The sequence below is a fragment of the Arvicanthis niloticus genome, chromosome 3 (assembly GCF_011762505.2).
Source record: "Arvicanthis niloticus isolate mArvNil1 chromosome 3, mArvNil1.pat.X, whole genome shotgun sequence".
NCBI lineage: Eukaryota > Metazoa > Chordata > Mammalia > Rodentia > Muridae > Arvicanthis > Arvicanthis niloticus.
In genome coordinates this window covers 49,985,312-50,011,921 of record NC_047660.1, presented here as the reverse complement: position 1 = coordinate 50,011,921, position 26,610 = coordinate 49,985,312, and the positions used below count along the sequence as shown (strand labels likewise).

The following is a 26,610-nucleotide window of genomic DNA, read 5'->3' as shown; positions in this document are numbered from 1 at the left end:
AATTTTCTCCTGCCCAGCGCGAGCATAGGTACCGCTAGGCACGCAGGCGCCGCCACGGGAATCCTGAGAACTTTTCTGAGAGTGAGAAAATCCAGAGAACTTTTCTGGGAGTGAGGAAACAGCCATTCTTCCTGGATTTTGAGAGCTGAAGCCGCAGGGTTCCGGCTGAATTAATTCCATGAAGCCTCCAGGACCCAGCAGGGGCACATCCCCTCCCGCCTGGGCAGATCACACCCCAGGCCTCCGGCCACTCCTGAAGCTCAGACTTCGGACTAGCTTCGCTTTGCGAGCTATTCTGCTACTGGTGAGTATGGCGCGACGTGAGCGCGGTGCCGGGAGAATCGGGCGAGGAGAAATGGCGCGGAAGTGTCCTGCGAGCCCGCGCACGTGCCCGAGGTGGGGTGGGGGAGGTCTGACGGTGTGGAGAAACTCCGCGGTGGACCAGGTAGAACTCCACCCGGAAGCGTAGAAGGGTCGATGGTGGGGTGGGAGGGTGGGGTGGGGTGAGGTAGGGTAGGAGGGTAGGGGGGTAGGGGCCCCTTCCCCAAGGTGGGGTGAGTCAGGATGGAAATGGGGAGGTGGGCGGAAGACTCTAGACTGGGAGGATGTGACGAGGCGCCGCTCTGGTAGAAAAAGGACTCGACCGTAGGTGAGAGGACCCAAAGATGGAGGAAGAAAAGTTCTGAGGTTGGATTGGGGCTTGGGGACAGGAAGGCGGCTCGCCCGGCAAAACGCACCAGGGCACCATACCTCGGGTAAGGTGGAGCAAGGGAAGGGAGAAGGGACAGTGGGCGGAGGAAGGATCCGGTTACCCTGTAGGACAGACAGAAATTAGAAGCAGGGTGGTTGTGTGTGTGAGTGGGGGAGGTGGAGGGAGACCCTGTGTAGCTGCTGGACACCTGCCACTCCCTTCCAGGCAGGAAAGGAAGCCTTGCCTGGTGTTAGCTTTAGCTGACAGAAAGTTCTGGTTCAATTCCAGTGTCACATCACTGACTTTTTTCCGGTTTCTTGCAACTTATTGAGCTTAAAAAGAGTAAAGGGGCCCTGAAGAAGCCTAGAATCTGGCCTTCCCCCCTTCTGCCAGCACGAGATTATTGAGGGGAATTCCAGTTTCTTGGAGTCCATTGTTTCTAATGTCAGAGAGGCACACAAGTGTCTCTCTAGAGACACTTAGTGTGTGTGTGTGTGTGTGTGTGTGTGTGTGTGTGTGTGTGTGTATAATTACATTATGTGCATGTTATCATAGACTTGTTTCCACCAGACTGGATAGTTCTCCACCTTCTGTTTTGATACTTGACTGTTGAGGTGGCACAGGCCTATGTCTGAAAAATTAAGTAGAATGAAAGAAACCAAAGTTAGGATGTGTTCAGCTGGTGCCAGGCAGCCCTGCCTGTGGACCATCCTTTCCGTCCTCTCTTGACTTTTAGCTACTTTTGGTATCACTTCTTTAGCTATTCGAAAAACAAAAAGAAAAAGAAAGAAAGAAAAGAAAGAAAGGAAGAAAAGGAAAAAAGAAAAGAAATAAGCAGAATAGTAGTTGCGAACATGGAGACGCTGGTGGAGGAGTGAGTTATGTTTCTTTAATGGGTACTGACTTAAGAGTTTTAAGAATTCTGGATTTTGGTTTCAGGACAGTGTAAACACAGCAGTGCTGGCCTTTTTGTTTAAAATGATTATGGTGTTAGTTTTACCTAATGTATACCTGAATGCATGTAAAAAAAAAAATCTTTGTGCACGATTATCTTAGTTAGGGTGTCATTGCTGTGAAGAAACACCATGACCATAGGCAAGTCTTATAAAGAAAACATTTCATTGGGGCTGGCTTATAGTTTCACAGGTTTAGTCCATTATCACTATGGTGGGAAGTAGGGCAGCATGCAGGCAGACATGGTGCTGGAGGAGCAGAGAGTTCTACATCTTCATCTTCAAGCCACAAAGAGACTGTGTACCACACTGGGTGTAGCTTGAACATAGGAGACCTCAAATTCTGTCCCCACAGTGACACATTTTATTCAACAAGGTCACACCTCCTCCAATAAGGCTATATCTCCTAATAGTGCCACTCCCCATGGGCCAAGCATTCAAACACATGAGTCTGTGGGGGCCATACCTACTCAAACCACAACACCCTACTCCCTGGCTCCCATAGGCCTGTAGCCATAGCAGAATGCAAAATACATTTAGTCCAACTTCAGAAGTCTCCATAGTCTATGACAGTCTCAACAATGTTTTAAAGTCCAAAGTTCAAAGTCTTTTCTGAGATTCATGCAATCTCTTAACTGTAATCCCCTATTTAAAAAAGAAAAAAGAAAAAGAAAGAAAGAAAGAAAGAAAGAAAGAAAGAAAGAAAGAAAGAAAGAAAGAAAGACAGCTCACATACTTCCAGTATACCACGGCACAGAGCACACATCCAAAGCATGTGTCGTCCCACCAAGATCCAGATCAAAGGCAAGTCTTCCTGCCTTAAGATCCTGGTCACAGTGTGCCCTCCATTTCTGGATTGTAGTTCATTCCAGATGTAGTCTAGTTGACAACTGAGAACAGCTCTCACAACACTAAATGACTTTGTGTGAGTGCAGTACCATAGAATGTGTCTGGAGCTCAGAGGCCAACTTCAGGTGTCAGTTCTCACTTTCTACCTCATTTGAAACAGGATCTCTCTTGCTCATCTGAGCTGCTGCTGGCTGTCCCCTGAGCTTCTAGTAATTCTTTATCTCCACCTCCCATTCAGCCACAGGAGTCCTGGGATTTCAGATGTGAACTGTTGTGTCTGGCTTTCTGTGGAGTTTTGGGAATCTGAACTCAAGTCCTTTCATTTGTGTGGCAAGTGTTTTATCCACAGAGCCATCTTCTTAAGTCTTGACTGTATTTTAAAAAAAACTGGGGGGGGGGTGTGGAAGAGGTGCGGGGGCAGAAATAATCACACACATTAACTAGTCACACAGGAAACAAGATAGTATATTAGAGGATTCATGCTGTTTCTAGTTGAGAAAATATAATTTTAAAGACTTTCCTCTAGTTTTACACCATGTATACTATGTATGTCTATACAAACTTACTTTCTTAAAACAGGAAAGAATAAAAGGCAGGAGAAGTTCAAGCTTCTATGACTTAGGCAGCTGTAAGATGCAAAGACAGGCACATGGACAGAAGGTAGCCCTGACAGAGTGGGGAAGGGTCTAAGGGTTACATCCTCTTAGAAGCTGGAGGGAAGGGGATGTGAGGTGGCCTTGGATGGTGAGACCCAAAACCACTTAAGGCAGTTTCTGCTTTGTTTCCACAGGGTGTCTTTGTTTCAGTGACAGCTAAGCCAGTCCATGGTCTCCCAGCCGACCCACAGAGATTGGAGCAGAGCCCATCAGAAGGACTCTGTCCAGCAGGTACCTTCTAGAGTGATGGCCAGTCTTTGTCTCTGATTGCCCACCCCCGGCTCCACGCTCTTGCAGTTCTCATTTCTTTTCTGGCATAGACACTTATCATTTTCTAAATCCAAGGTCATGAAGATTTATCTTTACGGTGTTTTACCTGAATGTTTTCTATTTTGGTATGTCTCCATTAAGGTATTTTGAATTAATTTTCTGCAGAGTATCAAGTAAGGGCCCAGCTTCTTATTTTATACGTAGATATCAGGTTCCTTCCTTTTTTTATTTTTCTTTTACTTCTTTTTATTTATTTTTTGCTGGATTTAAGCTAGGGTCTCACTCCTGCTGGACCACCATATTACCATTGAGCTATAGCCCCAGCTCTGCCAGCCAGCGGCTGTTCACAATTGGCACTGAGTGAATTCTGGGTGTCCTACAATCATAAAACCATGGAAACCAGCTGTGTTTGCATACCATCTATTCCTTCACTGTACAGACTCTGTCACAAGGAACGACATCTCCGACTCCAGTCAGTGGAGGCCTGATAGGGATGTAGGCCTGAGGTCCCAGGAGCGCTTGGCAGTGATAGGAATAGAATGGGTACCAGATTGCTTCATCATGAAGTGGCTTCTATAGATACTTGTATAGATACTTGTCTCTTTTACAAGTTACCTACTTTGTTGATGTACCAAAGTTCATGATATTCATTTATAATCCTCTTTCTTTTATTGGGTGATGGGAGTCTCATATTTAGCCCTGGCTGACCTGCAATGTGCTTGTGTAGACCAGTCTTGCCTTGAATTGTTTCTGCCTACTAGCTTACATGATAAGTTCTAAGCTAGCTAGGGCTATTTACTGAGATCCTGTTTTAAACAACAACAACACAAAACAAAAACAGAGAGGAAGAAAAGAAAATGCTCCCTAGACACACCCACAGCCAATCTGATGCAGGCAGTCCCTCATTGTGATCCCCATTTCCCAAGTATGTCTAACTAGGACACGAGTCTTCACCACAGCTCTGGGAATCCTGAAGTTTCCTTAACCAGTTTTCTTTCTATCCTCAGGCTACTACCTACCGGAAGAAAATGGCTTGTGCAAGCCTTGCAAAGCTGGTATAGACTATACCAGCTTTCCCAACAGCCTGACGTCGTGCCTGCTCTGCAGTGTCTGTAAGAAAGGTACAGAAGAAAGGGGCCCTTCCCCACTGGTGGGATCTGGGGAGGCGGGATTCATAACTGCAGTGGACTCAGAAACCTCAGTTCCAGCCATCTTGATGTTCATCCTCTCTGTTCTCCGCCTCTCTTTAATTCAATGGGACAAAAACCAAAGTGAAGAATTCATTTGTGCTGTGTTTTAGGAATCACTGAGACCATCTGTTAAGAATGGGGTAGTGTGCCCTGTGGAGGGCCCCTCCCAGTACCCTCAGATGCATTGTGGGACAATTGCCACTGCCCTCACCACAAATCGATTTATAAACTTGGCACACGTGGTGAACAGCAAGTGCCCTAGTGTCAGCTGTGTAAGGACTTGTGTCAAGGAGTGGTAGGGCTCCACAGAGCACATGTCATCGGAGGTGGGCCTTGAAGGATAGATACTGGGTTCAAAGTGGAACAGGAAGGTCTCCAGCCAGAGTAAAGAGGCCTGCACATGTGGATAGGGAATAATTCCATTCTGGGTCTAGAACATAAACTTCAAGACATATCCATCTTTCCTGTCGTGGGCCTGCTGAAGTGTTTGGGTCTTGGGCTATTGTCTTAGTTTCTTGTCAGGAAAAGCTCTGACAAAAGCACTTACTGAAGAAAGGGTTGAACTGGCTCACAGTTCAAGGGTACCATCCACTGTTGCAGGGAGTCAGGCGGCAGGGGCCGGAGGCGGCTGCTCAGCTCACCTTCAGCGAGTGATAGGCATGTGAGCTCCGTTCAGTTTCCCCTCTTCATACAGTTGAGGGATCTAGTCCAAGGAATGGTGCCACCCAGACAGTATGAGTCTTCTCACCCAATTAGCTTAATCAAGATAAACCCCACAGACATTCCCAGAGGCCTGTCTCCCGGATGATTCTAGATCTTATCAAGTTAACAATCGAGATTGATCACCATAATCAGCAACAAAAAATGTAGTGGTTGAGTGGGTTAGGGCTGGGTTCTCACCTGGTTCTGGGCTAGACTCTCTTGTTGCAGTCTCTAGGGTCGTACCAGGTGTGAACACTCAGTTTCTGCTTCTTAAGGCTCCTCCTGTTTCCAGGAGCTTGAAGATCATCCTCTGTACATCCCTTGCACCTGTCCTCCAGATCTTTGAAAGACTTTTCCTTCCAAACCTGATGTATGAGGTCCTTTTGTATGGCCCTGAGAACTCATAGCTGCTCAAGGGAGCCATCATCTACATGTCTGGGCTGTGGTGTTATAGAAACTGGTCCTCAATATTACTTCCTAAGTTCAGTTGAACTGAAGTGGAAGTGTGGTATGAGGAAGTGTTACCATGGTAACCAGGAAAACTCTTCCCTCAAACTCTTGCAGATAAGGTGGTAAAACACCGATGCACCATAACCAGGAACACAGACTGTCAGTGCAAACCAGGCACCTTTGAAGATAAGGACTCCACTGAAATCTGCCAGATGTGCTCTAAGTATGATACAGGGGCCCTGGAACTCCTAGAAGCCCAGAAGAACCCCAGAAAACCCTACCTTCTTTGTACCCTTCTCTTTCCCTCTAGCCCTGTGGAGTTCCACACCATAGGGTATCCCTAAACCCTTGGAGTCTTCTGAGCCTGCTGTCATCTCTCCATGTACAGCTGCAAGTCTCTCCAAATCTCTGTCTCCCGTCAGTCAGCAGCCCCTTCCTGTTCTTTCCCAATCATTCTTTTCCCTTGGCCAGATAACTTGTCTACTATCCATAGACATGGAGCACGAGAATGAGTAGGCCATAGCCTGGCTTGACTTTATTTAAACTCTTCAGGATTCTTGTGCAGCCAGAGGCCTATAAAGACAAGTACTGCACCCCGCAAAAGACTGTGTGTGTGTGTGTGTGTGTGTGTGTGTGTGTGTGTGTGTGTGGTGTATGTGTGTGCTGTGTGTATGTGGTATGTGCTGTGTGTTTGTGTGTGCTGTGTGTATGTGGTGTGTGTGTGTGCTGTGTGTATGTGGTGTGTGTGTGTTCTGTGTGTATGTGGTGTGTGGTGTGTGTGTGTGGTGTGTGTATGTGGTATGTGTGTCTGTCTTTCTGTCCGTCCATTCCTTGGGGTTCTCAGAGGCACCTGAGCCCACTCAGCAGCCTTGCCTCAAGAACCTGTCTCATAAGTGCCACATGTCTCTACTTCAGGAGTTTGAGGGGGAAAAGGCCAACAGGGACATGGCTCAGTAGTGACCACACAGGCTTCTTACCTTCCCTTTCCTAGCTTAGAGTCTTCCTGAGGCCAGGGCAGCCCAACACACACACACACAACACACCCTGTACAAAAGGCAGAAGGGCTACCACCATGCCCACGGGGATTCCCCAAGGTCTGCACTGTGTGCCCAGATGTAGGGACAAATATGGAATGCAGATACATGGAGTCTGTCTTTCCTTTAATACTGTTTCAGGGATGCTGGGCAGAGTGGGTGACTACCTTTTTAGTGCATCCACCAGCAGCCTTCTCACAAAATCTTATCATCTGTTTCTTGTGTGGGCCCAGCTGCACTGACGGAGAAGATGAAGTGACTCCCTGTACCCCGGAGACAAACCGGATATGTGTCTCCCAAAACACTCGGACATCCCAGCATAACCTAGGTCTCGAGATAGGGCTCCCGGTCACAGTGCTGGTCCTGCTGATTGTAGTAGCTCTGTTTGCCTGGAAGACTGGAGCATGGAGATGGGTGTCGCCCTTTATGAAAAGAGCCTATCCAGGTGAGCATTGGCTGAGGGGGGGGGTCCCCTGGACACTGAATCTCACTCTCCCTGGCCTGCCCTTCTTCTCCAGGATTGTCCTCCCTGTCTCCCAAACTCCTGTGTCTTTGAAGCCTAGCTTTGTCTTGTTCCTGTGATTCATATACCATCTCCCACTTTCCCCAAACAGCAAAAATCCAGACTCTGACCAGTGCCTCTCACTGACCGGTCCCTAATTCTCTTAACTATAAAGCGTCTTTTATTCACCTGTGATCATTGTCATCTTGGAAGCTTAGTGCCTCCGTCTGCTAACCTAGGCCTAGTCCTGGCAGTGTCTAGCCTCTGTATAATCTAATCCAGGCCTAGAATGTTATCAGCCTCTGAGACTTGCTGCTGAATAAGCTCTCTCTTTCTAGTTCTTTCTGAACTCTAACTGGCTGGTTCAACTCAGCTGTTCTGGCCCAAACTCCTCTCCAGGCTGACTGATTCAATCTGGCTTCTCTTTCTGCCTCTCCTAAATTGCTCTGCTTGACCTCAAACTAACTCTAGCAATCTGTTATAATCTTCTGGCTTCTTCTCATTCTCTGGCTCCTTCTATCTTTACCTGTGTCTGGCTTGTTCTCTCTCTACAATCTGTCTCTGTACAATTGTCCTGGTAAAACTGCCTCCTTCTTCTCTTTATTCCTTTATTCCTTTCTCTTATGTAGTTTCCCTTCCCTCTCTCTCTCTCTCTTTTTTTCTTTTGTGAGAGTTGGACATATCCTGTTCTGTCAAATCTTTCTCTGATTCATCACGTTGTCTGCCCCTCAATCAGACATCACTTTCAAACATGGCTGCTTTCTTCTACATACTAGCTTTACCCTTATTGTTTGGTATTAAAATTGTGTACTAAGGGCAAGTCTGTATTTTAGTCAGAGGAATTAAAGGTGTGTGCTAAGGGCTGAGCCACGCCACAGCTAAAAACGGGTGTTTTCAGTAAATACACAATCTTGGGGTTCACAGCATGATCAAATATACTACAACACTTAACCAAATCTGAGAGAGTGGGGTGTGGTCAGGACAAAGAGGCATCAACTCTTCAATTGAGGATAAAGGTCAGGACCAGAGTGCCAGGGACAACTCTGATGACAGCAGAACCAGACAAAAATTCTATGTGTGTTTGTTTATTTGGGTTCTTTCCAGCTGCCTTCTCAGCCTGAGGGTAGACCCAAGCAAGAATGGCCCCTCCTTACCTGGTTACTGTTGAAACCTCTTAACTCCCTCTGCTCAGATAAAGAAGGGCTGATGAGTCTCCTACCCGATTGCTGTGAGAACCTTCTTCTCTTCTAGGCCATGAACAGGACCCTGAAAGTATGGACACTATGTGTTCGTCTCTCTTGGACCCACAGACATTGAGGAAGACAAATGACTCTCATCACAACACGGTCAGTTCTACGGCGAAGGCCTCAGTTGTAGGTCTGAGAGGCAGGGCTTTTTTATTTTACTTTTTAATTTTATGTATGTGAGTGTTTTGCATACATGTGTGTCTGTGCATTACATGCATGTCTGGTGACTGTGAAGGCTAGAAGAGGCCGTTGGATCCGCTGGAACTGGAGTTACAGGCAGTTATGAGCTGCCACTTGGGTTCTGGGAATCAAACCCAGATCCTCTAAAAGAGTAGCCAGGACTCTCAACCCAATGAGCCATCTCTTCAGCCCTGAGAAGCAGGGTGTTTGAGGGGCTGCACAGCCCAGGAAGGAGGGCACATCATCTCCACCTGGGTCTGGGTCCACTATCAAGCAAATGACCATTTCAAGCTTCCACAAGACCTCAGACCATGTTGCAACTGTGCCTTTTCTGCCCTGCTCCTGTGGTTGGGGTCAGGTGAGAAGAGAGACCTCCCCTTGGCACAGTGTCAGGAGCACATGGTGCCAGAAACAGATCCTGGCTATGTGAGCCTGGAGTATCGGCTCCTTTGTGGTCTCTTTGCCTTCCCAAAGTCATTTCCACACACCGTGTCCCTTGGGAGGATCTGAAGTTCAGGGCAGTGATCACACTGAGTCCCCATACAGCAGAGAATGGCCAGCCACTCTTTTTTGAGCACAAAATGGACAGACAAGAGCTGGTGACAGGCATCACTGGAGAAATGCTGGTTTATAGACAAAGGAACAGTTGTTATTAGATCTCCTAGGGGACAAAGGACAGGCTGGGTGTGGCCTAGTGTGGTGGCCAAGCCACTCTGTGAAACATGCTGAGCCCCTTTCCCATTCATGCTGTGTCCCCACAACCCAGGGCAGCACAGGTGTGGAGCAGATACCATGGCAAGGGCTGAGTTTCTGGGTTTAATTTTTGTTTACTATATTGGGGTTTTATACATGCTAAGCAGACACTCTACTACTGAGCTACATCCTCAGTAACTTTTTAAAAAAGATTTATTTATTTATTTTATGTGGATAAGTACACCATTGCTGTCTTCAGACACACCAGAAGAGGGCATCAGATCCCATTATAGATGGTTGTGAGCCACCATGTGGTTGCTGGGAATTGAATTCAGGACCTCTAGAAGAGCAGGCAGTGTTCTTAACCACTGAGCCATCTCTCTAGCCCCCTCAGTAACATTTAAAAAATGTTTTATTGAGAGAATGTCTCACCACGTTACCCAGGCTGGCCTTCAGCTTTGCCCTTCTGCCTCAGTCTCCAGAGTAGTTGGCATTACAGGCCTCTGCCATCTGCCCATCTAGTTTTCCTTTTTCACCATTTGTCTAGTTTTCTGATCACATTTGTAAGGAGGATTCCATGAAGTACAGTTTCCGGGTCAAGGTTACAGAAGTGCCATTTGGTGCACACATGAGTACACACATAGTCATGAGTATACACACACATACAATCAGATGTACACAATTACATATATAGGGTCTCACACACACACACACACATATACACTGTTGTTATTCATTTGTATTGGCTCACAAGTTTTGATCAGGCATTGTAGCACTCTCTGCTGGTTTTGCTATCGGAAAGCATCAAGTGTCTCACATGTACGTGGCTTCATTGTAAACATCTTTGCAGATCATTATCCTAATGTCTTGTCATTAAGGGCTTTGTAAGAAAAAAAATGCTCTGCTGCTATGTGAGTATTTTCTCTCACATGGGTAATAGATTTCGAGTTTCTTGTATGTGCACACATGTGCTCATGTGTATATTATGTATCTGTGCATGTATGCACATTTGTGTTCATGTGTGCATACATGTGTGTATGCATGTGCATGTGGAGGCCAGAGGTCTTTGTCAAATGTTTTCCTCACTTCTCTTTCTTCTTCAGTTTGTTATTTTCTGAGGTAGGAGCTCTCCCTGCACCTGGAGCTCACTGGCTAGAGTGGCTGGCCAGCAAGTCTCAGGGATTCCCCTGACCCCAGCTCCTTGGTGCTGAATTACAAGTGCAGCAGTCATGCCCATCTCCCCCTGCCCCTAGGCTTTTTTATTTTATATATGTGTATGAGTGTTTTGCCTACATGTATGTATGCACACCATGGGTGTTTCTGCTGCCAGAGGAGGTTATAAGAGGGTGTCAAATCCTCTAGAACTGGAGTTACTTCAACCTCTATGCCTGGTTAAGTATCTGGACTCAGACCCTCACGCTTCCTGACTGAGCCATCTCTGTAGTTTAATTTGACCTAGTATTTTCACATGGTGAAGTTCATTTTTTTTAAATTTATTTTATGTATATGAGTCCACTGTAACTGTCTTTAGACACACCAGCAGAAGGCATCAGATCCCATTACAGATGGTTGTGAACCACCATGTGGTTGCTGGGAATTGGACTCAGGACCTCTGGAAGAGCAGGCAGTGCTCTTAACTGCTGAGCCATCTCTCCAGCCCCCGATGAAGTTCATTTTTAACAGTTAAAATCAGCATAGACATTTACTTCCCATCACTCATAGGCTCACAGAAGCCTTTCCTCAACGTAAGATGCACTTCTGATGTCTTGGAGAGATATTTTCCCCACTGAATTTACTTTTGCATATCTCTGTATCATCTAGATGGATTTAGATGGACAACAATGTGATATCATTCTTGGTCCCTGTGTGGTCCTTTCGTTCCATTTAAATAGCGAGCCCCCCATACCGCTGGTCCCTCCTCACTTACAAATCGAATGTTCATCTTGACAGTGACTTCCTTCCACCTGGGCAAGTGCTGTTTCATTTTTGCCACTATACTTAGTGTTTATCTTGTAAAGAGAAAAAAATAAATTTAAGAACAGTAGCCTCTCAGCTCTTAAGTAAGAGAATGCAGACCGTGTAGAAAGGGACTCAGGAAGTAGTCAGCCCTGTAGCTCACCTCCCTCCTGAGAGATGATGGGTAATTTCAGGTTCTTTGGTTCTTTCTTTAAGTGTTTATGCTGTATCAACATCATTTACGTGAAGGACTCAAGGACGTATATACAATACTCTGATGCACATGAAAATTTCTAGTATATTAAAATAAGTAAATATTTATTTTTTAAAACTTGTCAATTTACCCTGATATAATTTGGAATTCATTCATAAGGTTTTTTTCCTCCTTGCCCAAGATAAAAATTGGACTTTTAAAAAATTAAATATTCTTAAATATTAAAAGGGGGCCATCAGGATTGCTCAGTGGTTAAAACACACGGGTGTCCACAGAAGCCAGAATGGGGCCCCTGGACCTCCTGGAGCTGGAGTCAGAGGCATTTGTGAGGTGCCTGATATAGGTGCTGGATCTGAACTCTGATTCTCTGATAGGGTAGTAAGAGCTCCTAACTGCTGAGCCATCTCTTCAGCCCAATATTCAGTAGGTTGTTTTTTTTTTTTTTTTTCTCATCTCAGGAGACAGCATTTTAAGACACGTTTTTTTTTTTCTGAAATATGAGTATTTTTAAAATTGTTTTGTTTATTTACATTCCAAATGTTGCCATCCCTTCCCGGCCCCCCCTCCAAGAGTTCTTTACCCCCTACCCCTTCACCTCTGAGAGGATGCTCACCCACACCCACCCTCCTCACCTACCTACCTACCCCCAACTTACCTCTCCTTGCATTCCCTTCCCTGGGACATCAAGTCTTTACATAATTAAGTATATCTTCTCCCACTGAGACCAGACAAGGCAGTCCTTGTTACATATGCCAGGGGCCACAGACCAGCCCATGTATGCTCTTTGGTTGGTGGCTTAGTCTCTGGAAGCTCCCAAGGGTCTGGGTTAGTTGACACTTTCTGTCTTCCTGTGGAGTTGTCATCCCCTTCACCTCCTTCAATCTTTCTCATCACTCATCCATAGGGGTCCCAACCTCAGTCTAGTGGTTGGCTGTAAGTATCTGCGTCTGTGTCAGTCAGCTGCTGGTAGAGACTTGATGCCCCAGGGAAGAGGGATATGGGGAGGGGTAAGTTGGGGGTAGGCAGGTGGGTGAGGGGTGGGGGTGGGTGGGTGAGTGAGTACCCTCTCAGAGTCGAAGGGGTAGGGAGTGAATGACATTGGCTGTTTTACATAGACATTTCCTTCATTATTGATGTATCTGAAGAACCACCCTGCCTTTATCTTATGCTTAAAAGGCATCTTATAGTAAAGACAAACTAGATTCTTTCCTGTTTATGATTAAACCTTGGTTCTCAAGGATTGGGCTATGCCTCACCTGTAATCTTAAGTACAAATGGTTCTGTACCACCTGTTGCAGGAATGGCAATCATGTCTTTGTTTCAAAACGTAGTAACCATCTTGAGAGCCTACCTTTGTTTTAAAAAGTTATATGACCGCCTATGCCCACCTTGTTATGCCCACCTTGCAACCACGTCTTTGATTCAGGAGTTTGTTAGAACTAACTTGCTATGCTTACGTTAGGCTCCGGTAACCCCACCTATTTTGCTGGCCAGATCCCCCATGCAGAAGCCCCCTACACCTAAGCTCTATAAATATTTGTCTTCCTCAAATGTAATGCTGATCTCTCGAACCTTACCTGGGGGAGGGACAGTCCTTGTATGTGAATTAAAAAAAAAAAAGTTTGCTTTAATTAATTTGGTCATGATGATTTAGGTCAGTGGTCTTTCTCCTCTCATCTTTGGGATTAACAATATTCCTTGGCTCCAAGTTGTTTTTAAGAAGTCGAATTTAGGGGCTGGAGAGTTTGGCTCAGCAGTTAAAAATATTTGTTCCAGCCGGGCAGTGGTGGCGCACACCTTTGATCCCAGCACTTGGGAGGCAGAGGCAGGCGGATTTCTGAGTTCGAGGCCAGCCTGGTCTACAGAGTGAGTTCCAGGACAGCCAGGGCTACACAGAGAAACCCTGTCTCGAAAAATCAAAAAACAAACAAACAAACAAAAATATTTGTTCCTCTTCCAGAGAACCCAGGTTCAGTTCTCAGCACTTGGACTGGGTGGCTCACAACTGCCTGTAACTCCAGCTCCTGACACTCGTGTCTGGCCTCCACAGCTCCCTCTCATATGCACATGACACACATATACATAAATTTAAAACCTTTCAAATGGTCAAATTTTATATTCAGTTGTACCAAAAACTTTCCCAATCCTGATGCTATTGGTGTTTAGACTGTTGATGTGTGAGTTGTTACCCATCAAAACACCGTGAAAGCCTTAACGGAAATCTTGATCTTGGATTTTGAAAAAAAAAAAAAAAAAAACCTGTTCTCTGTAGTCTCCAGCTGAGTCTTGTAAAAAGCCTTGGGGGTTGGAGGGGATGCAGAAGAGAAGCCCTGGAGTAAGGGGGACATTCGGTCTTGATGGAGGCTTGTCACAGAACATTGAGTTGACGATTTGTGCCACACTAGGCCACCAGCAGCCAAGAGCCTTCAAGCAGCTGAGGCAGGAAGTTTATCTGGGTCTCCACAGAGACCTTAGAGGGGCAGTGCTGTAAACTAAGTCTCCTGATCAGAATCGGGCCTGGGCCCAGGTCTCCTGACTCTGACCAGCACATGTCTCTGCTCTTTGCTTACAGAAACCTGACAAAACTCGGAGTTCACCAACAGGAAGGAAGTTGCTGGTTCCGGCAAATGGAAATGACCCAGATGCCGGTGAGTGCTTTGTCTGAGGCAACAGCACAGAAGCCCAGAGAATAGGAGACGCATTCCAATTATCATCCCCACAGCAGAGCTGCCAAGACAGCTAATGATGGAGGCAAAGCCCACACTGTTATCCCTGGGACCCTCCCCAGCACCTCATATTGTTATTGATAGAGTCTTTCTGTCCTTTCACTCTTCCATTATCCTTCCTTTCTCCCCTATAGTCCCCACGCCCACTCCCAACCCCACCCGGGCCTCCAGAATGGTGCATTGGCCTGTGCTAATACCCACCAACCTTAGACTAGAAGCTCCTGGCATGGCCAGACCTAGCTGGATGAGCTGTACTATAAACCACAACCTCGATTTCAGAGACTCCATGCAAAATGAATGGAAGCCATCTCATGAATAACGGTTCAGATACTGACTGCACGAGTATTGAGTTGAATCAAATGGCACTTGTTTTCTTTCACATTTAGCTTGTTCATAAGTTAGTTTTACATAGGTTCCGGGAACAGAACTTAGGTCTTCTGCAAGAGCAGTATGTGCTTTTAACCACTGGGCTCTCTTTACCCCCATACTCAGCGTTGTATTGCTTGGGACTGAACCCAGGATCCTGAGTATGCTGGGTACCAGTTGAGCCACACCGCTAACCCTCCTTTTACTGGCTAAATAAGGCTGTTAGAAAATGTCCGTGTGACTCCCAGGGCTCTGGGACTCATATCCTGGCTCCTTTGGTTCCTCAGGAGGGAGGGTGACACATTTCATACATGTCTCACCTGTGTCATCATAGCCCCATAAATGAGCTTTCTTAGCCACAGGTTCAGGTTTTCAGTCATCTCTTTTCCTACATCTAGTGGCAGTGATGCAGCTGTAGGAGGCCAGCTGCCATGGAAAGGTCCTCCGCCTCTCTGCTTTGCTCTTTCTGCAGATTTGGAAAGCCTTGCTTTATACCACACTCAGTATGCGTACAGCCTAAACAGCTTAACTCTCTTGATACACTGTACACTCACCCCCTGTGCCCCTCTGTTGTTCATGCCACCTGCTACTCCCTTACACACACACACACACACACACACACACACACACACACACACTGCAACATCTCCCAAGAGAGCCAACAGCTCTCTTGCATTATAGGAATTTTTTTAAGGTCTATACTTAAAAACTTTTACTTTGTAGATATGGGTGTTTTGCCCGCATGTATGTCTGGACACCACTTACATGCCTGGTGCCTTGCGGAAGCCAGAGTATAGTGTCAGATTTCCCAGTACTACAGTTACAGATGGTTGTAAACCATGGGTGCTGGGAACTGAACCTGAGTCCCCTGGAAGAGTGTTCAGCTGAGCTATTTCTCTAGCACCCAGATTCTTGGTTGCTTCGGGTATGGAGGTTCCAACAGCCAGCATTCACAGAACAGCAAGGGGGTGCGTTGGGTCCTACCCTGGGCTTCGTGATATGAGTTAGGATTCTTTACCCTGTGTGAAGTGCTTGTATCTCACTTGTCCCCCATGTTTTCTGACACCCAGCCCTGAAGTTGATCTTTGACTATTGTTCGAACGAAGTACCCTATAACTCCTGGGACCGTCTCGTGCGGCAGCTGGGCCTCACAGACAATCAAATTCAAGTGATCAGGGCTGAAACACCAGTCCCACGTGAAGCCTTGTACCAAATGCTGCTGAAGTGGCTCCACCAGACTGGGCTGAGTGCCTCTATCAACCATCTGCTGGGTGCCTTGGAAGCCATGGGAGAGAAACATGCCATGGAGAAAATTGAACACTATGCAGTGAAATCCAGGAAGTTCATTTATGAGAACATTACAGCCCAGGCAGGTGTGGTAACTCAGGAGACAGAGCCAGGAGAATCTCTATGAGTTTGAAGCCAGCCTGGTCTACATAGTGAACTGAGGCTATGTAGAGAGACCCTGTCTCAAAAGTAAAAGAGGGAAAAAAAAAAAAAAAAAAAAAAGCCGGGCACTGGTAGCACACGCCTTTAATCCCAAAGCTTGGGAGGCAGAGGCAGGTGGATTTCTGAGTTCGAGGCCAGCCTGGTCTACAGAGTGAGTTCCAGGACAGCCAGGGCTACACAGAGAAACCCTGTCTCGAAAAACAAAAACAAAAAAAAGTAAAAGAGGAAGAGAAGCTGAGCTACTGCAGGCTCTTCAGTGTTATTAGAATATTTAAAATATTTTATTTTATCAAAAAATATTTCAAATATTTATCAAAAAATATTTTATTTTTTCTTGCTATATTTATTGTATCATATTACTATATTGTCCTATTTCAAGTTGAACACAGAGCCTCTGTGAACATAGATCCTAGACAAGTGTTCTAACACACCTCCAGCATCCTGGTTTACCTTTGTTCCTGGATGAGGCACAATTGGTAAGGTGTGATGGAACCTACCTGTCATTCTAACACTCGGGAGGTGGAGCCGAGAAGATCAAAAGTTCGAGGCCAGTTGGTTCACATAAGCTCCTGTATAATGCACATGCTGTCTAAGCTTGTTGATAGCTGACTCTGGGGACAAAGAAGGTGCTCCTGTCCAGATTCTAGCATACTCATTTCATGGGTCTACCAAGACCCCTTGTCCAGAGACAAAATATCCACTCTGTAACAGAAGGAAGAATAAAACAGCCCAAGGGTGGAAACTTGTGTCCTTGAGACCAGATAAAAGGTCACTGGTCTCCAAACATGGCCAGTGCTGTTCACTGTTAAACTCAGCACTACACAGCTGTAGGTGCTCCCTTGCTCCAGGTGCTAGTGGGCACCCTACTGAGGGTATGTCTCTCCTGAATCTAATTCCCAGGCATCTGTACTTCATACTTGAAGTGAGTTTGCTGGGTTGGACAAAGTGTTTGAATATAAAAAGTGCTACCTGGGGTAACCCTTGGGGACCGTGCCCTCTGTAAGCATTTGACCACTGTGAGAGTAAACATGGAAACTCACTACAGTCCTGCCTCACCCTTTCTAGAGCTGGAATCACAAGTGTGCCCCACCAGATCCAGATCTAGAAATAGCTACCTTTAGATACTGTGATAGGGATTTCTGGAGAGCTGGCACATACAGATTTTTGTCCTGTGTGGATTCCTATTGTTTTTTAAACTTACTTGTTTTTGAGACAGAGTCTCAATATGTAGCCTTGGCTGACCTTGAACTTACTGTATAGTTCAGGATGGCCTCCAACTCAAGGAGTTCTGCCTGCATTTGCTTTCCAAGTTCTGGGGTTAAAAGCATGCTGGAGAGGTAGCTCAGTGGTTAAGAGCACTGACTGCTCTTCCAGAGGTCCTGAGTTCAATTCTCAGTAGTCACATGGGGGCTCACAACCTTCTCTAATGGGATCCGATGCCCTCTTCTGGTGTGTCTGAAGAGAGTGACAATGTATTGACATACATAAAATAAATCAGTCTTTAAAAAAAAAAGGTATGGCAGCATACCTGGCCCTCATCTATTTTGTTATTTTCATTTTTTATTTTTGCTGTGTATGAATGTTTTGCCTGCATATATGTGCACGGCATGCATGCCTGGTGCCTTTGGAGGTCGGTCTGATCCCCTTGAACTGGAGTCTCAGATGGTGTGGTCCAGCTTGTGGGTACTTGAAGCTGAGCCCAGGTACTCGGCAAGAGCAAGTGCTCTATACCACTGAACAATCGTAAGGCCTCATTATTTTTTCCCTCCTCCTAGCAGAGCCTTCTCCAGTAGATGCTCAACACACAGCAGGATAGTTGCCTAGATGTCTGGTCCCAGGTATTCTGTAGTCTTGTTGCTGTGGCATTCATGTAGCTTCAGGAGGAAGACCCCCCCACCCACTTCTGAGTATTATCCTTGCCAGTGTTAGTTATGGTATCCTGAGTGTAAGCACTGTGCCTCCATGCAGACGTCAGGATTGCACATCAGGGTTTGCTGGGCTCTGTACAGACCCAGCCCCAAGAGCAGGTGTTTCACCCCCACACTTGATGTCTTTCCTTATCCCTCTTAGAAGTGTGTTGGTAACATAAAACAGTACAAGACTTGTCATTAGATACAAAATACTCATGTATTATGAATTCATGACCAAATTAAATATGAAACCTTATATAAAAAGGTGTGTGGGGGGGGTTGTCTGTTTGTTTGTGTACCCCCATTCTCTAAGACAACACTGAGTGACATGTGACATAGTCCAGGGGAGCATGTTCTTGGGACACTGCCCCACCCCTGGGGGCATTTGCCACAGGCTTGTCCCACACTGGAGTTTCTCCTGCTTCTGTCTCCCTGGAATCCAGAGCACCCATGTACTAAGGGACTGTAAGCTGCACCTCCCTCTCCTGGCTCACTCAAAGTCCCCCACTCACCTCGGGTGGTTATACAAGGCCACAGGGCTCCACCTGATGCACATCAGCTCTGGCAGCTGTGGGGTTGGGGGTGGGTCCCTGAGGTGTGAACTGGCCTGGGTGGGGCATGGTGTTCCTTGACCACTCTCCTTGTTTCTTCCTCCAACTCCACAGATGTTCCTCCCACTGGCCTGTCCATCCTCATCACCAGTGATGCCCAGGCTGCTTGGCCCTGTAAATCACTTGGGAGATCCAATTCCCCTTGCGTGTTACGACAGACCTCTACCTATCGCTTTCAGTTCCCAAGAGATATATGCCCCTCTGTCCTCCAAGAAAGGTGTGAGAGGCTGTTTGCCTTTTCCATGGGTACAGGCTTCTCCACACTAGAAGCCATGTAGAATTCAGCAGCAGGGTACACCAGCCAGTAGAGGGCAGCACACAACACATTTCTCCAACCAGCAATTCTGGAGGGTGTAACCAATAGGCGACTGCAGGCTTGGTGGTTCCAGGCTCAGACTACAGAAAATCAGCACTGTGAGACCTGCTACTGCCTATTCCTTCTGACAAGGCAAACGCAGAACGCTAGATCCTGGGTACCACACAATTGTAGGGTTGCATTTGTTTCTGGGGTTGCTTTAATCCCAGCCTAAGCAACCTATCCAGGTCCTGGGGACTCAGCCAGTATTTCCTACCTAAAACATTTTCTCAGGGGAGGGGACCCCAGAACTCTCATGACCTAATGGGACTTCACCTCGTAAGTCTAGAGAAAGGGTAAAGGTGGTGATGTGTGGATCATAATTAGGAAATGGGAAGGGTCAACTGAGGCCCAGTGTTAGTCCCATGGGGGCTGCCAGGCATTATGTCAATCCTCCAGTCACCCCAATTCCTCTTTAGACTCATCTTTTCCTTCCTGCTCAGGTCCCCCGTTTTCTCCTTCCCTTTACCCCCAGCCAGTATCAGGTTGACTATGTGTGTGGCCTGTTCTCCAACGTGCCCTTTCCTGACATTTGATCCCTGCTGAAAGCCTCCCACCCCCAAGAAAGCACATGCTCCATGAACATCCTGTGGAGTCACCTTTGGGAGAGCAAGGCATCCTGCATCAAGATAGAAAAGGTTCAAAGCCATTTGAGCCCTGAAGCCCAAGCCTTCCTCGCGACCCTGGAGCCTCAAGGAACAGCATCCTCGGATATGGAGGGTACAAGTCCTCTCCTGAAAGGCATTGGAGTGGTTGGTACTACTGACCCTTTATAGCCACATAATATAGAGGCCTCCATTTGGCTTTATGAAAATGTATACCTTGCAAGCTCTCGCTTTTTAGAACTTCATTCATTTGGGCAGACAAAGAATAGAGTGGTCTTGGTGGTACTTTTGAGTTTGGGTTTCTCCTGTTGGGCTGTTTTTGCTCCCACCTCATAAAAGGCAGTGGTACCCAGAGGCAGGGGAAGAAACCCTAGAGGAGCATGAAATTGCTGAGCACAGAACCCACCCTTCCTCCTCCATCCATGTCAAACATAACGAGTACAGGAAGGGTGAAGTAGAAAACTCACATTGTACAGAGGTGCTGCCTACAAACCTGAATATTGAATCAACGCTGCTACCCACCACTAAGTCTGCACTGCCTGGAGTCAGTCCTGAAAGGATGCTGGAAGGATGCAGTTTATCCCTTCTCCCCCTAGCAGCCACACCTCACACCTCATGGCGTAGAAACCTTGATGTGGGCTCTGAAGACTTCTTTTCTAGCCTGACTTCTTAAGTAAGGATTTGAGTAAGCCCATGGGACGATGCTCACAAAATACCTGCAACCCTCAAAAGTCTGTCAATGGAAAAACATGACCAGCTCCTGGGGAGGAAGCTGCCTCTCTGGCCAAAGCAGAAACCAATACAGACAAAGCCCACATACAGGGAAGCTTTCCTCCATTGACTCTATTGTCAAGTCCAGAGAGAAAATATCAGAGCTCTGAGCTCTTTCCTGCTCCCCACATTGGGGCAGATGTTTTCCTGCCCTGCCTGGAATTGTAGGTGGACCCTGTTCTGATCTGCAGGGCCTGGCTCCTCTTAGCCTGAGCCACATTGGCTGGTGAGAACGGCTCTGCCCTTAGGGTTCTGGTTAGGTGAATTCCCTCGTCACCTGTCGGGTAGAGGGGATGATACAGAAGAGCAGAAGGACAAGGGCTAATGACAACAGCAGTGGGATCAGAAGGTGGCAGCATCTCAGACCACAGCTGAGGAGGAAGAAGATGGGGACGCCGAGCCCGCTGCTGAGGAGGATGGTGATGAGGGACTGTTCCAAAACAGCCACCGCCGTTTAGGCTGCCTCCGCAGGTGTAAATAGTCCTCTTTCTCTCGCTCCTTCCGCGCACGCTGATAGTGGTCCTCTTCTTTTAGGTACCAGACTGGCGGCCACCGATGCTTCTCAAAGTACTCCTGGTTTTCTAGAGCACAATGCAAGGGGTGCGAAGTTAGGAGGTACCCTCAGGGCAGTGCTAAGCCTACCCTGCCCATGGTTCGAGTTAGCTCCTGCTGCCGAAGTTTACGAGGTTGACACAGAGACTCACCTGGAGACATAGCCTTCATGTCTCGGGGGAACTTGCGGCACACGTTGTTGTAGTTGGTGCAGATGTGGTGAAGACACCAGTCGGCCAACTGGTATGCGCAGTGGAACTGTGAGTGGTACAGAAACACATCCTACTGAAGCAGGGACTCCACACAGAGGTTTGTGGAGCAGCAGCTCTGGGCAATGCCCGCCCATAGATACTCTGCAATCACCAGGGGCCCGTCCTCACAAGCATCCCTTCCCTTGCTAAAACTGAGCAAGACAATGCTTGACGTGGGCTCCTGGCCCTATTACCAACCCCACAACTGTCTCCAGCATGTGTACTACTGATGTTCGTGTCCCACATGCCCTTCCTCTGATATCTGCTCTTCTCAGCTCTTACCCCACCAGGATTCCCTTCTCCTCCCATCTGCAAACAAAACAGTCTGCACCAAGAAGTGGGTAACTGAGCTTAGAAAACCTGGTACCAGCCATACTCAAAGGCCCAATTCCTGCCACTGTGTCTCATTTGCTTGGCAATAAGGAAGCAAGGAGTTAACTTCAGAGGCATGACAGAGGCAGTTAACCTCAGCACCCCCTATATGATCCAAGCCCTGTCCTGGGGTCCCTCTGATGACCTATGGTCTCAGTCCCTCTATCTCATGGTCAGCTCCTTTTGCAGATGTTCAAATGGTCTCTAGTTGCTTCCTGATGTGTAAGAAGACATAAACTCTACCCTGCTGGAAGCCAGGGCTGTACATTATCTCAACCCATCACCTCCCAGAGCCCTACACTCTGCCTATGGGCAGAGCCTGGAGTCAAGACTTGTCACTTCCTTCCCTTGTCGCAATACCTGTGCCAATTCCAGGAATACAAGGACATCCCCATCGATGTCCACCATCATCTGGGTTGCCTCCATCAGTCCGGTCACTGTGTACTGCTCTGTGACACATACAGCAACAGTCAGCTGAAGAAACCTGACAAAGGACCTACAGTGCTTAAGTACCACATCAGGGGACTGCTACAGGAAGGAGTTCAAACTGATCAGGCCAGGGGTAAGTCCCAACAGGCCAGAAAGACCAAAGGAAACTTTAAGTTTGTTCCTATTAGAGGGGAAACGGGGATGAGGGTAAGACCTCCGTGGAGCGGGGCAGGAATGGGAAATGGAGAAGGTTGCTAAGCTAGCTAAGAGGTTTTTTGTTTTCCAAACTACGCAGGTCCCACCATATAATCAGCTACACAGAAGAGCACAGTCCTCAGTACAATCAGCACTGATGGAAGACAGTCTGCAACTCACGTTTGTTGAAAATAAAAACAGTCTGAGAACTCTGACATAGAACTGTGGGTTAAACCTACTTATTCAAATTAATTTAAACTTTATTAACAAGTGGTGTATTAATCTTACAGTTTACATCCAAATATTTATATGAGGAATAAACTCCCTTGGTCCTGAATTTAATTAAAGGCATCAGAATAAACCCAGGAGGTATTTCATCCTTAAAAGATGAGTACCTTTTTCCAGCTCCTCCAACAGGAAAGACCAGGAAATGGAAGTATCCCAAGACCAGTGAGCATTTCCATTGTCATTTCCACTATAAGAAACCAGGACTTCCAGCATGTATAGGAACCTGGGTTCATTACCACAAAGAAACCAGGGTGTTTGGAGAAATGGCTGATTCCAGATCTGAAACATGGTGGAGCTAGGACATTTTTCTTCTAGACAGCAAGGATGTCAAGGACTCCAGAGCAAATGTGAAGAGACGCTATTGGCTAAAGGTATAGTATTTCAACTTCAAAAAGAATAAATATTGGTTGTGGTGGTGCATGCCTTACAATCCTAGCACTCTGGAGGATTCAGAAAAAAAAAAATCAGGAGTTCAAAGCCAGCTTAAGTTACAAAGCAAGTTCAAGGCCAGTCTGGGCTTTATAAGACCCTATCTTAAAAACAACAACCAAACAAAAGAATAATACAATGAAAGGAAAACAATCACGTTTGTTCCTGATAACACTTTTAAAATACACACAAATAAAAACTGGTCACCCTCAAGGATGGAAGGAAAGAGCTATATCTCAGAAACTCAGAGAAAAGGACCAAACATTACTGTTTTAACTACAGAAGCTCTATTACTGGGTAACCAAACAGTAAGTGATGGGCCTTTCTCACTTTGCAGAAGAGAATGGCTGAGTTGGGATAGTATCTTTTTAGAACATCTAATTAGTTGATAGTTCTAGGCAGAGATACTCAAGGACTGTTAAAACTGCAGAAAGAAAAAGAAAGAAAGATAGATAGATAGATAGAAAGAAAGAAAGAAAGAAAGAAGAAAGAGAGAGAGAGAGAGAGAGAGAGAGAGAGAGAGAAAGAAAACAATAAAATGAGACCATCTTTTTCTTTTGATGAAGAAAAATTACTGAAGGCAGTATTTTTTTTTTAATGCATCAGGATCTAGATCCTAAATTGAATAGCCAGTTTGTCAGAAATATGTTTGGGAGAGAATTATATTAACTAAACTGTGAACATGGAATTGTGGGACTGGGGTTACAGCTCAGTTGGTAGAGTGATTGCCTACCATGCCAGAAGCCCTGGGTTCCATCCCAGCACCACATAAGCTAGGCGTGTCTTGAGGTGGAGGCAGGAGGATCAGAGTATGAAGCAAGTCTAGTCCACAAAAGGACCCTATCTCAAAGAGGAGGAGGAGGAAGAGGAAGAAGAGGAGGAAGAAGAAGAAGAGGAGGAGGAGGAGGAGGAGGAATGCAATCAGTTAAAAAAAAAATCACATGGAAAACTGCAAGACCAAAAGACCAGTCTAGGGCTTGTGAGATGGCTCAGGAGGTAAAAGCACTGGCTGCCAAACATGAACACTTGAGTTTGATCTCCAAAACCTCTAGGGTAAAAGGAGAGAACCACCTCCCAAAAGTTGTCCTTAGATCATCATACAATAAACAAACAAACAAACAAACAAACAAACATTTAAAAACCAGAGTAGGAGTATGCTGGTTACTTTCTGTCAACTTGACACAAACTAGAGTCAACCTGAGAAGAGGGAACCTCTAGATCCAGGAACTGCTTTCATCTGACTGGCCTGTGGGCTTGTCTGTGGGGGCATTTTCTCCATTGCTGAGTGATGTGAGAGGGCCCAGCCCGCTGTGGGCATAACCAACTCTAGGCAGGTGGTTCTGGTTGTATAAGCAAGCAAGGTGAGTGAGCCACGGAGAGCAAGCCAGTAAACAGCGTTCCTAGGGCTGGAGAGATGGCTCAGAGGTTAAGAGCACTGACTGCTCTTCCAGAGGTCCTGAGTTCAATTCCCAGCAACCACATGGTGGCTCATCTATAATGTATCTGATGCCTCTTCTGATGTGTCTGAAGACAGCTACAGTGTACTCCTATACATAAAATAAATAAATAGCTATCTTGGCTTCCCTTGATGAAGGACTGTAGGCTTAACACTTTCCTCCCCTAACTTGACTCTGCTCATTTTTTTTTTTAAATCACAATAGCAGACAGCAAACTATGACAGTTTGTTTTTCAACAAATAACTTTAGATTTTTTTTTTTTAAAGAACAGGTACTCATTGATTAAATGAGATTCAAAAGATAACACACAAAAAAAGCGAAACGGAGCTCTAACGTTTAAAGAAAGCATGCTTGGATGATGAAACTATAGACTGCAAGAGAAGAACACCTCGAAGTGTGGGTTCCTCTGGGGGTGAAACAGGAATCTATAAGGAGGAGAGAGAGGTGATGGATAACCAATGGTGTAGCCAGGGAGGTTCAAGTCCCTGGCACTCATCAAACTGAGAAAAGGATTTTGCTGTAGAATTCATTAAACAAAATATATATTTCATTGATACTTGTGTTGTATTTACCAATGAACAAGATTAAGTATGAACTGATAACCTCAGAAATTTTAACACATCAACCACCTGAAACTCAGCTCCCACAGATCTTTCACAAGGCGATGGACGGTCATGGTTTAGTGCACATTTCCTAACTTGCACAGATCACCTCTGGGGGGAAAAGTAATTAGGCATTACTGACTGCAAGGCCTTCTTCAGGACAGTGCAGTTTGACATCTTAAACGGTAACTGTGTGAAAATTACCTGTGTGGGCTTAACCAAGGGTGCTTCTCCAACTTGCTTCCAATTCCTGCCCTAATGAAAGGAACTCCCAGGAATACCTTTATGGGTTTAGTTTTCCCTGAGGTTATTACTTTAGAGATAGTCTTCTGAAAAACGGAATTAGTCCGCATCAGGTTTTGAAATGTCATGGCCTCTGGAAAGGTTATACCATTTTCCATGGGCATCAAAGAGTGTTAAGACTGTGATCCTAAGATGCAGGTCTTACTCCCAACCCTAAAGTCCCTCTTGTCCTTCACTTGGGTCACTGGACTCCCTTGGAGGCCTGGTTCTTAATGCTCAGTCCTGATTGATGACTCCCTGGTGTCTGTCCTTAATCTTAATTAACTTCCCAGGGATCCAGGAGCTTTGACCCTGGCCCTTGCCTAAGTCCTGACTCAAGTTCTAAGGCAATTCTCTGCCCTCTCCTCACCTGCCCAGGAAAATCAATCTTGACCTCAACACTAACACTGGTATCTAAATCAACAGCAACAGAAGCCGTCTGTGTGGGTCTCCATCTTTAGATGCCCTTCCCACTGTGGGCACCTGGCTGCCTCCTGCTGCATCTCCTAATTGCTCATGTCATCCTTGCCTTGAAGGCTACTGGGATTGGCTCATTTTAAAAGCTGAGCTATAGCTCTCCCCCTACCCCCATATGTATTTTGACACTAGAATCTAAACCCAGGGCCTTGTACAAGTAGGCAAACACCACCACTGAGCTACAGCCCCGTCCCCACCCCCTTTCTTAGCGACAAGCTTTGCTAAGTCTCTCAGAATAATTAAATGGATTCTGTAGCTCAGGCAAAACTTGAACTTAGGCTCCTTCTGCCTCTGCTCCGTGTTAGCTCTGATTACAGCCCGTAGTACTGGGTCCAGCTTTCACAATTCTGAGGAGGAACTGCCTGTGAGTGGCTGGTCAATGTTTGCCTTAAGTTTCTAGAAGAAGGAGGAAAGAATAAAGTCAAGAGAAAGAAGGAGAGGAAAAAGAAAAGAAAGAACAGGAAGTTGACCAGGGGAAGAACCATCCAGTAGAAATAGAAAGATGTTCTATTCCTTGTGACCTCCTGACCTTATCTGAGTGAAGGTCAGTGTTATCACCTGACAGAGACCACTTACAGAGACCACTTGGTGATGCCAGGAGATCTCTCTCTCTCTCTCTCTCTCTCTCTCTCTCTCTCTCTCTCTCTCTCTCTCTCTCACACACACACACACACACACACACACACACACACACACTACATCTATGTCCTCAGGCAAAACATTACACACATCAGCAGACTGAACTTTTTTTTTTTTTTTTTTAATGTGCACTGGTGTTATACCTCCATGTGTATCTATCTGTGTGAGGGTGTCAGACCTCCTGGATCCGGAGTTACAGACATGTGAGCTGCCATGTGGGTGCTTGGAATTGAACCCAGGTCCTCTGGAAGAGCTGT

General features: G+C 46.2%; 2 protein-coding genes across 4 annotated transcripts in view; one reads left to right on the top strand and one right to left on the bottom strand.

Annotated features, from left to right (window-relative positions):
• The first annotated feature begins 17 nt into the window (after positions 1-17).
• On the top strand, positions 18-16,188 carry LOC117704975 (tumor necrosis factor receptor superfamily member 10B-like). The gene is made up of 8 exons (XM_034497140.2): positions 18-304; positions 3,284-3,380; positions 4,427-4,540; positions 5,876-5,984; positions 7,029-7,240; positions 8,549-8,643; positions 14,160-14,235; positions 15,750-16,188. The coding sequence occupies exons 1-8, from the start codon at positions 179-181 to the stop codon at positions 16,091-16,093; spliced, it is 1,173 nt and encodes a 390-aa protein (XP_034353031.1). The 5' UTR covers positions 18-178; the 3' UTR covers positions 16,094-16,188.
• Positions 16,189-18,236: 2,048 nt separating this feature from the next.
• Positions 18,237-26,610, bottom strand: part of Rhobtb2 (Rho related BTB domain containing 2) — a 29,708-nt gene continuing 21,334 nt past the window's right edge. For all 3 annotated transcript variants that reach the window (XM_076930791.1, XM_034497653.2, XM_076930792.1), the window contains 3 exons: positions 21,916-22,004; positions 21,085-21,190; positions 18,237-20,961 (listed from right to left, as the gene is read on the bottom strand). In XM_076930791.1, the coding sequence (XP_076786906.1) occupies positions 20,741-20,961; positions 21,085-21,190; positions 21,916-22,004 (416 nt within the window). In that variant the 3' untranslated portion in view covers positions 18,237-20,740. The remainder of the gene's footprint in view (positions 20,962-21,084; positions 21,191-21,915; positions 22,005-26,610) is intronic.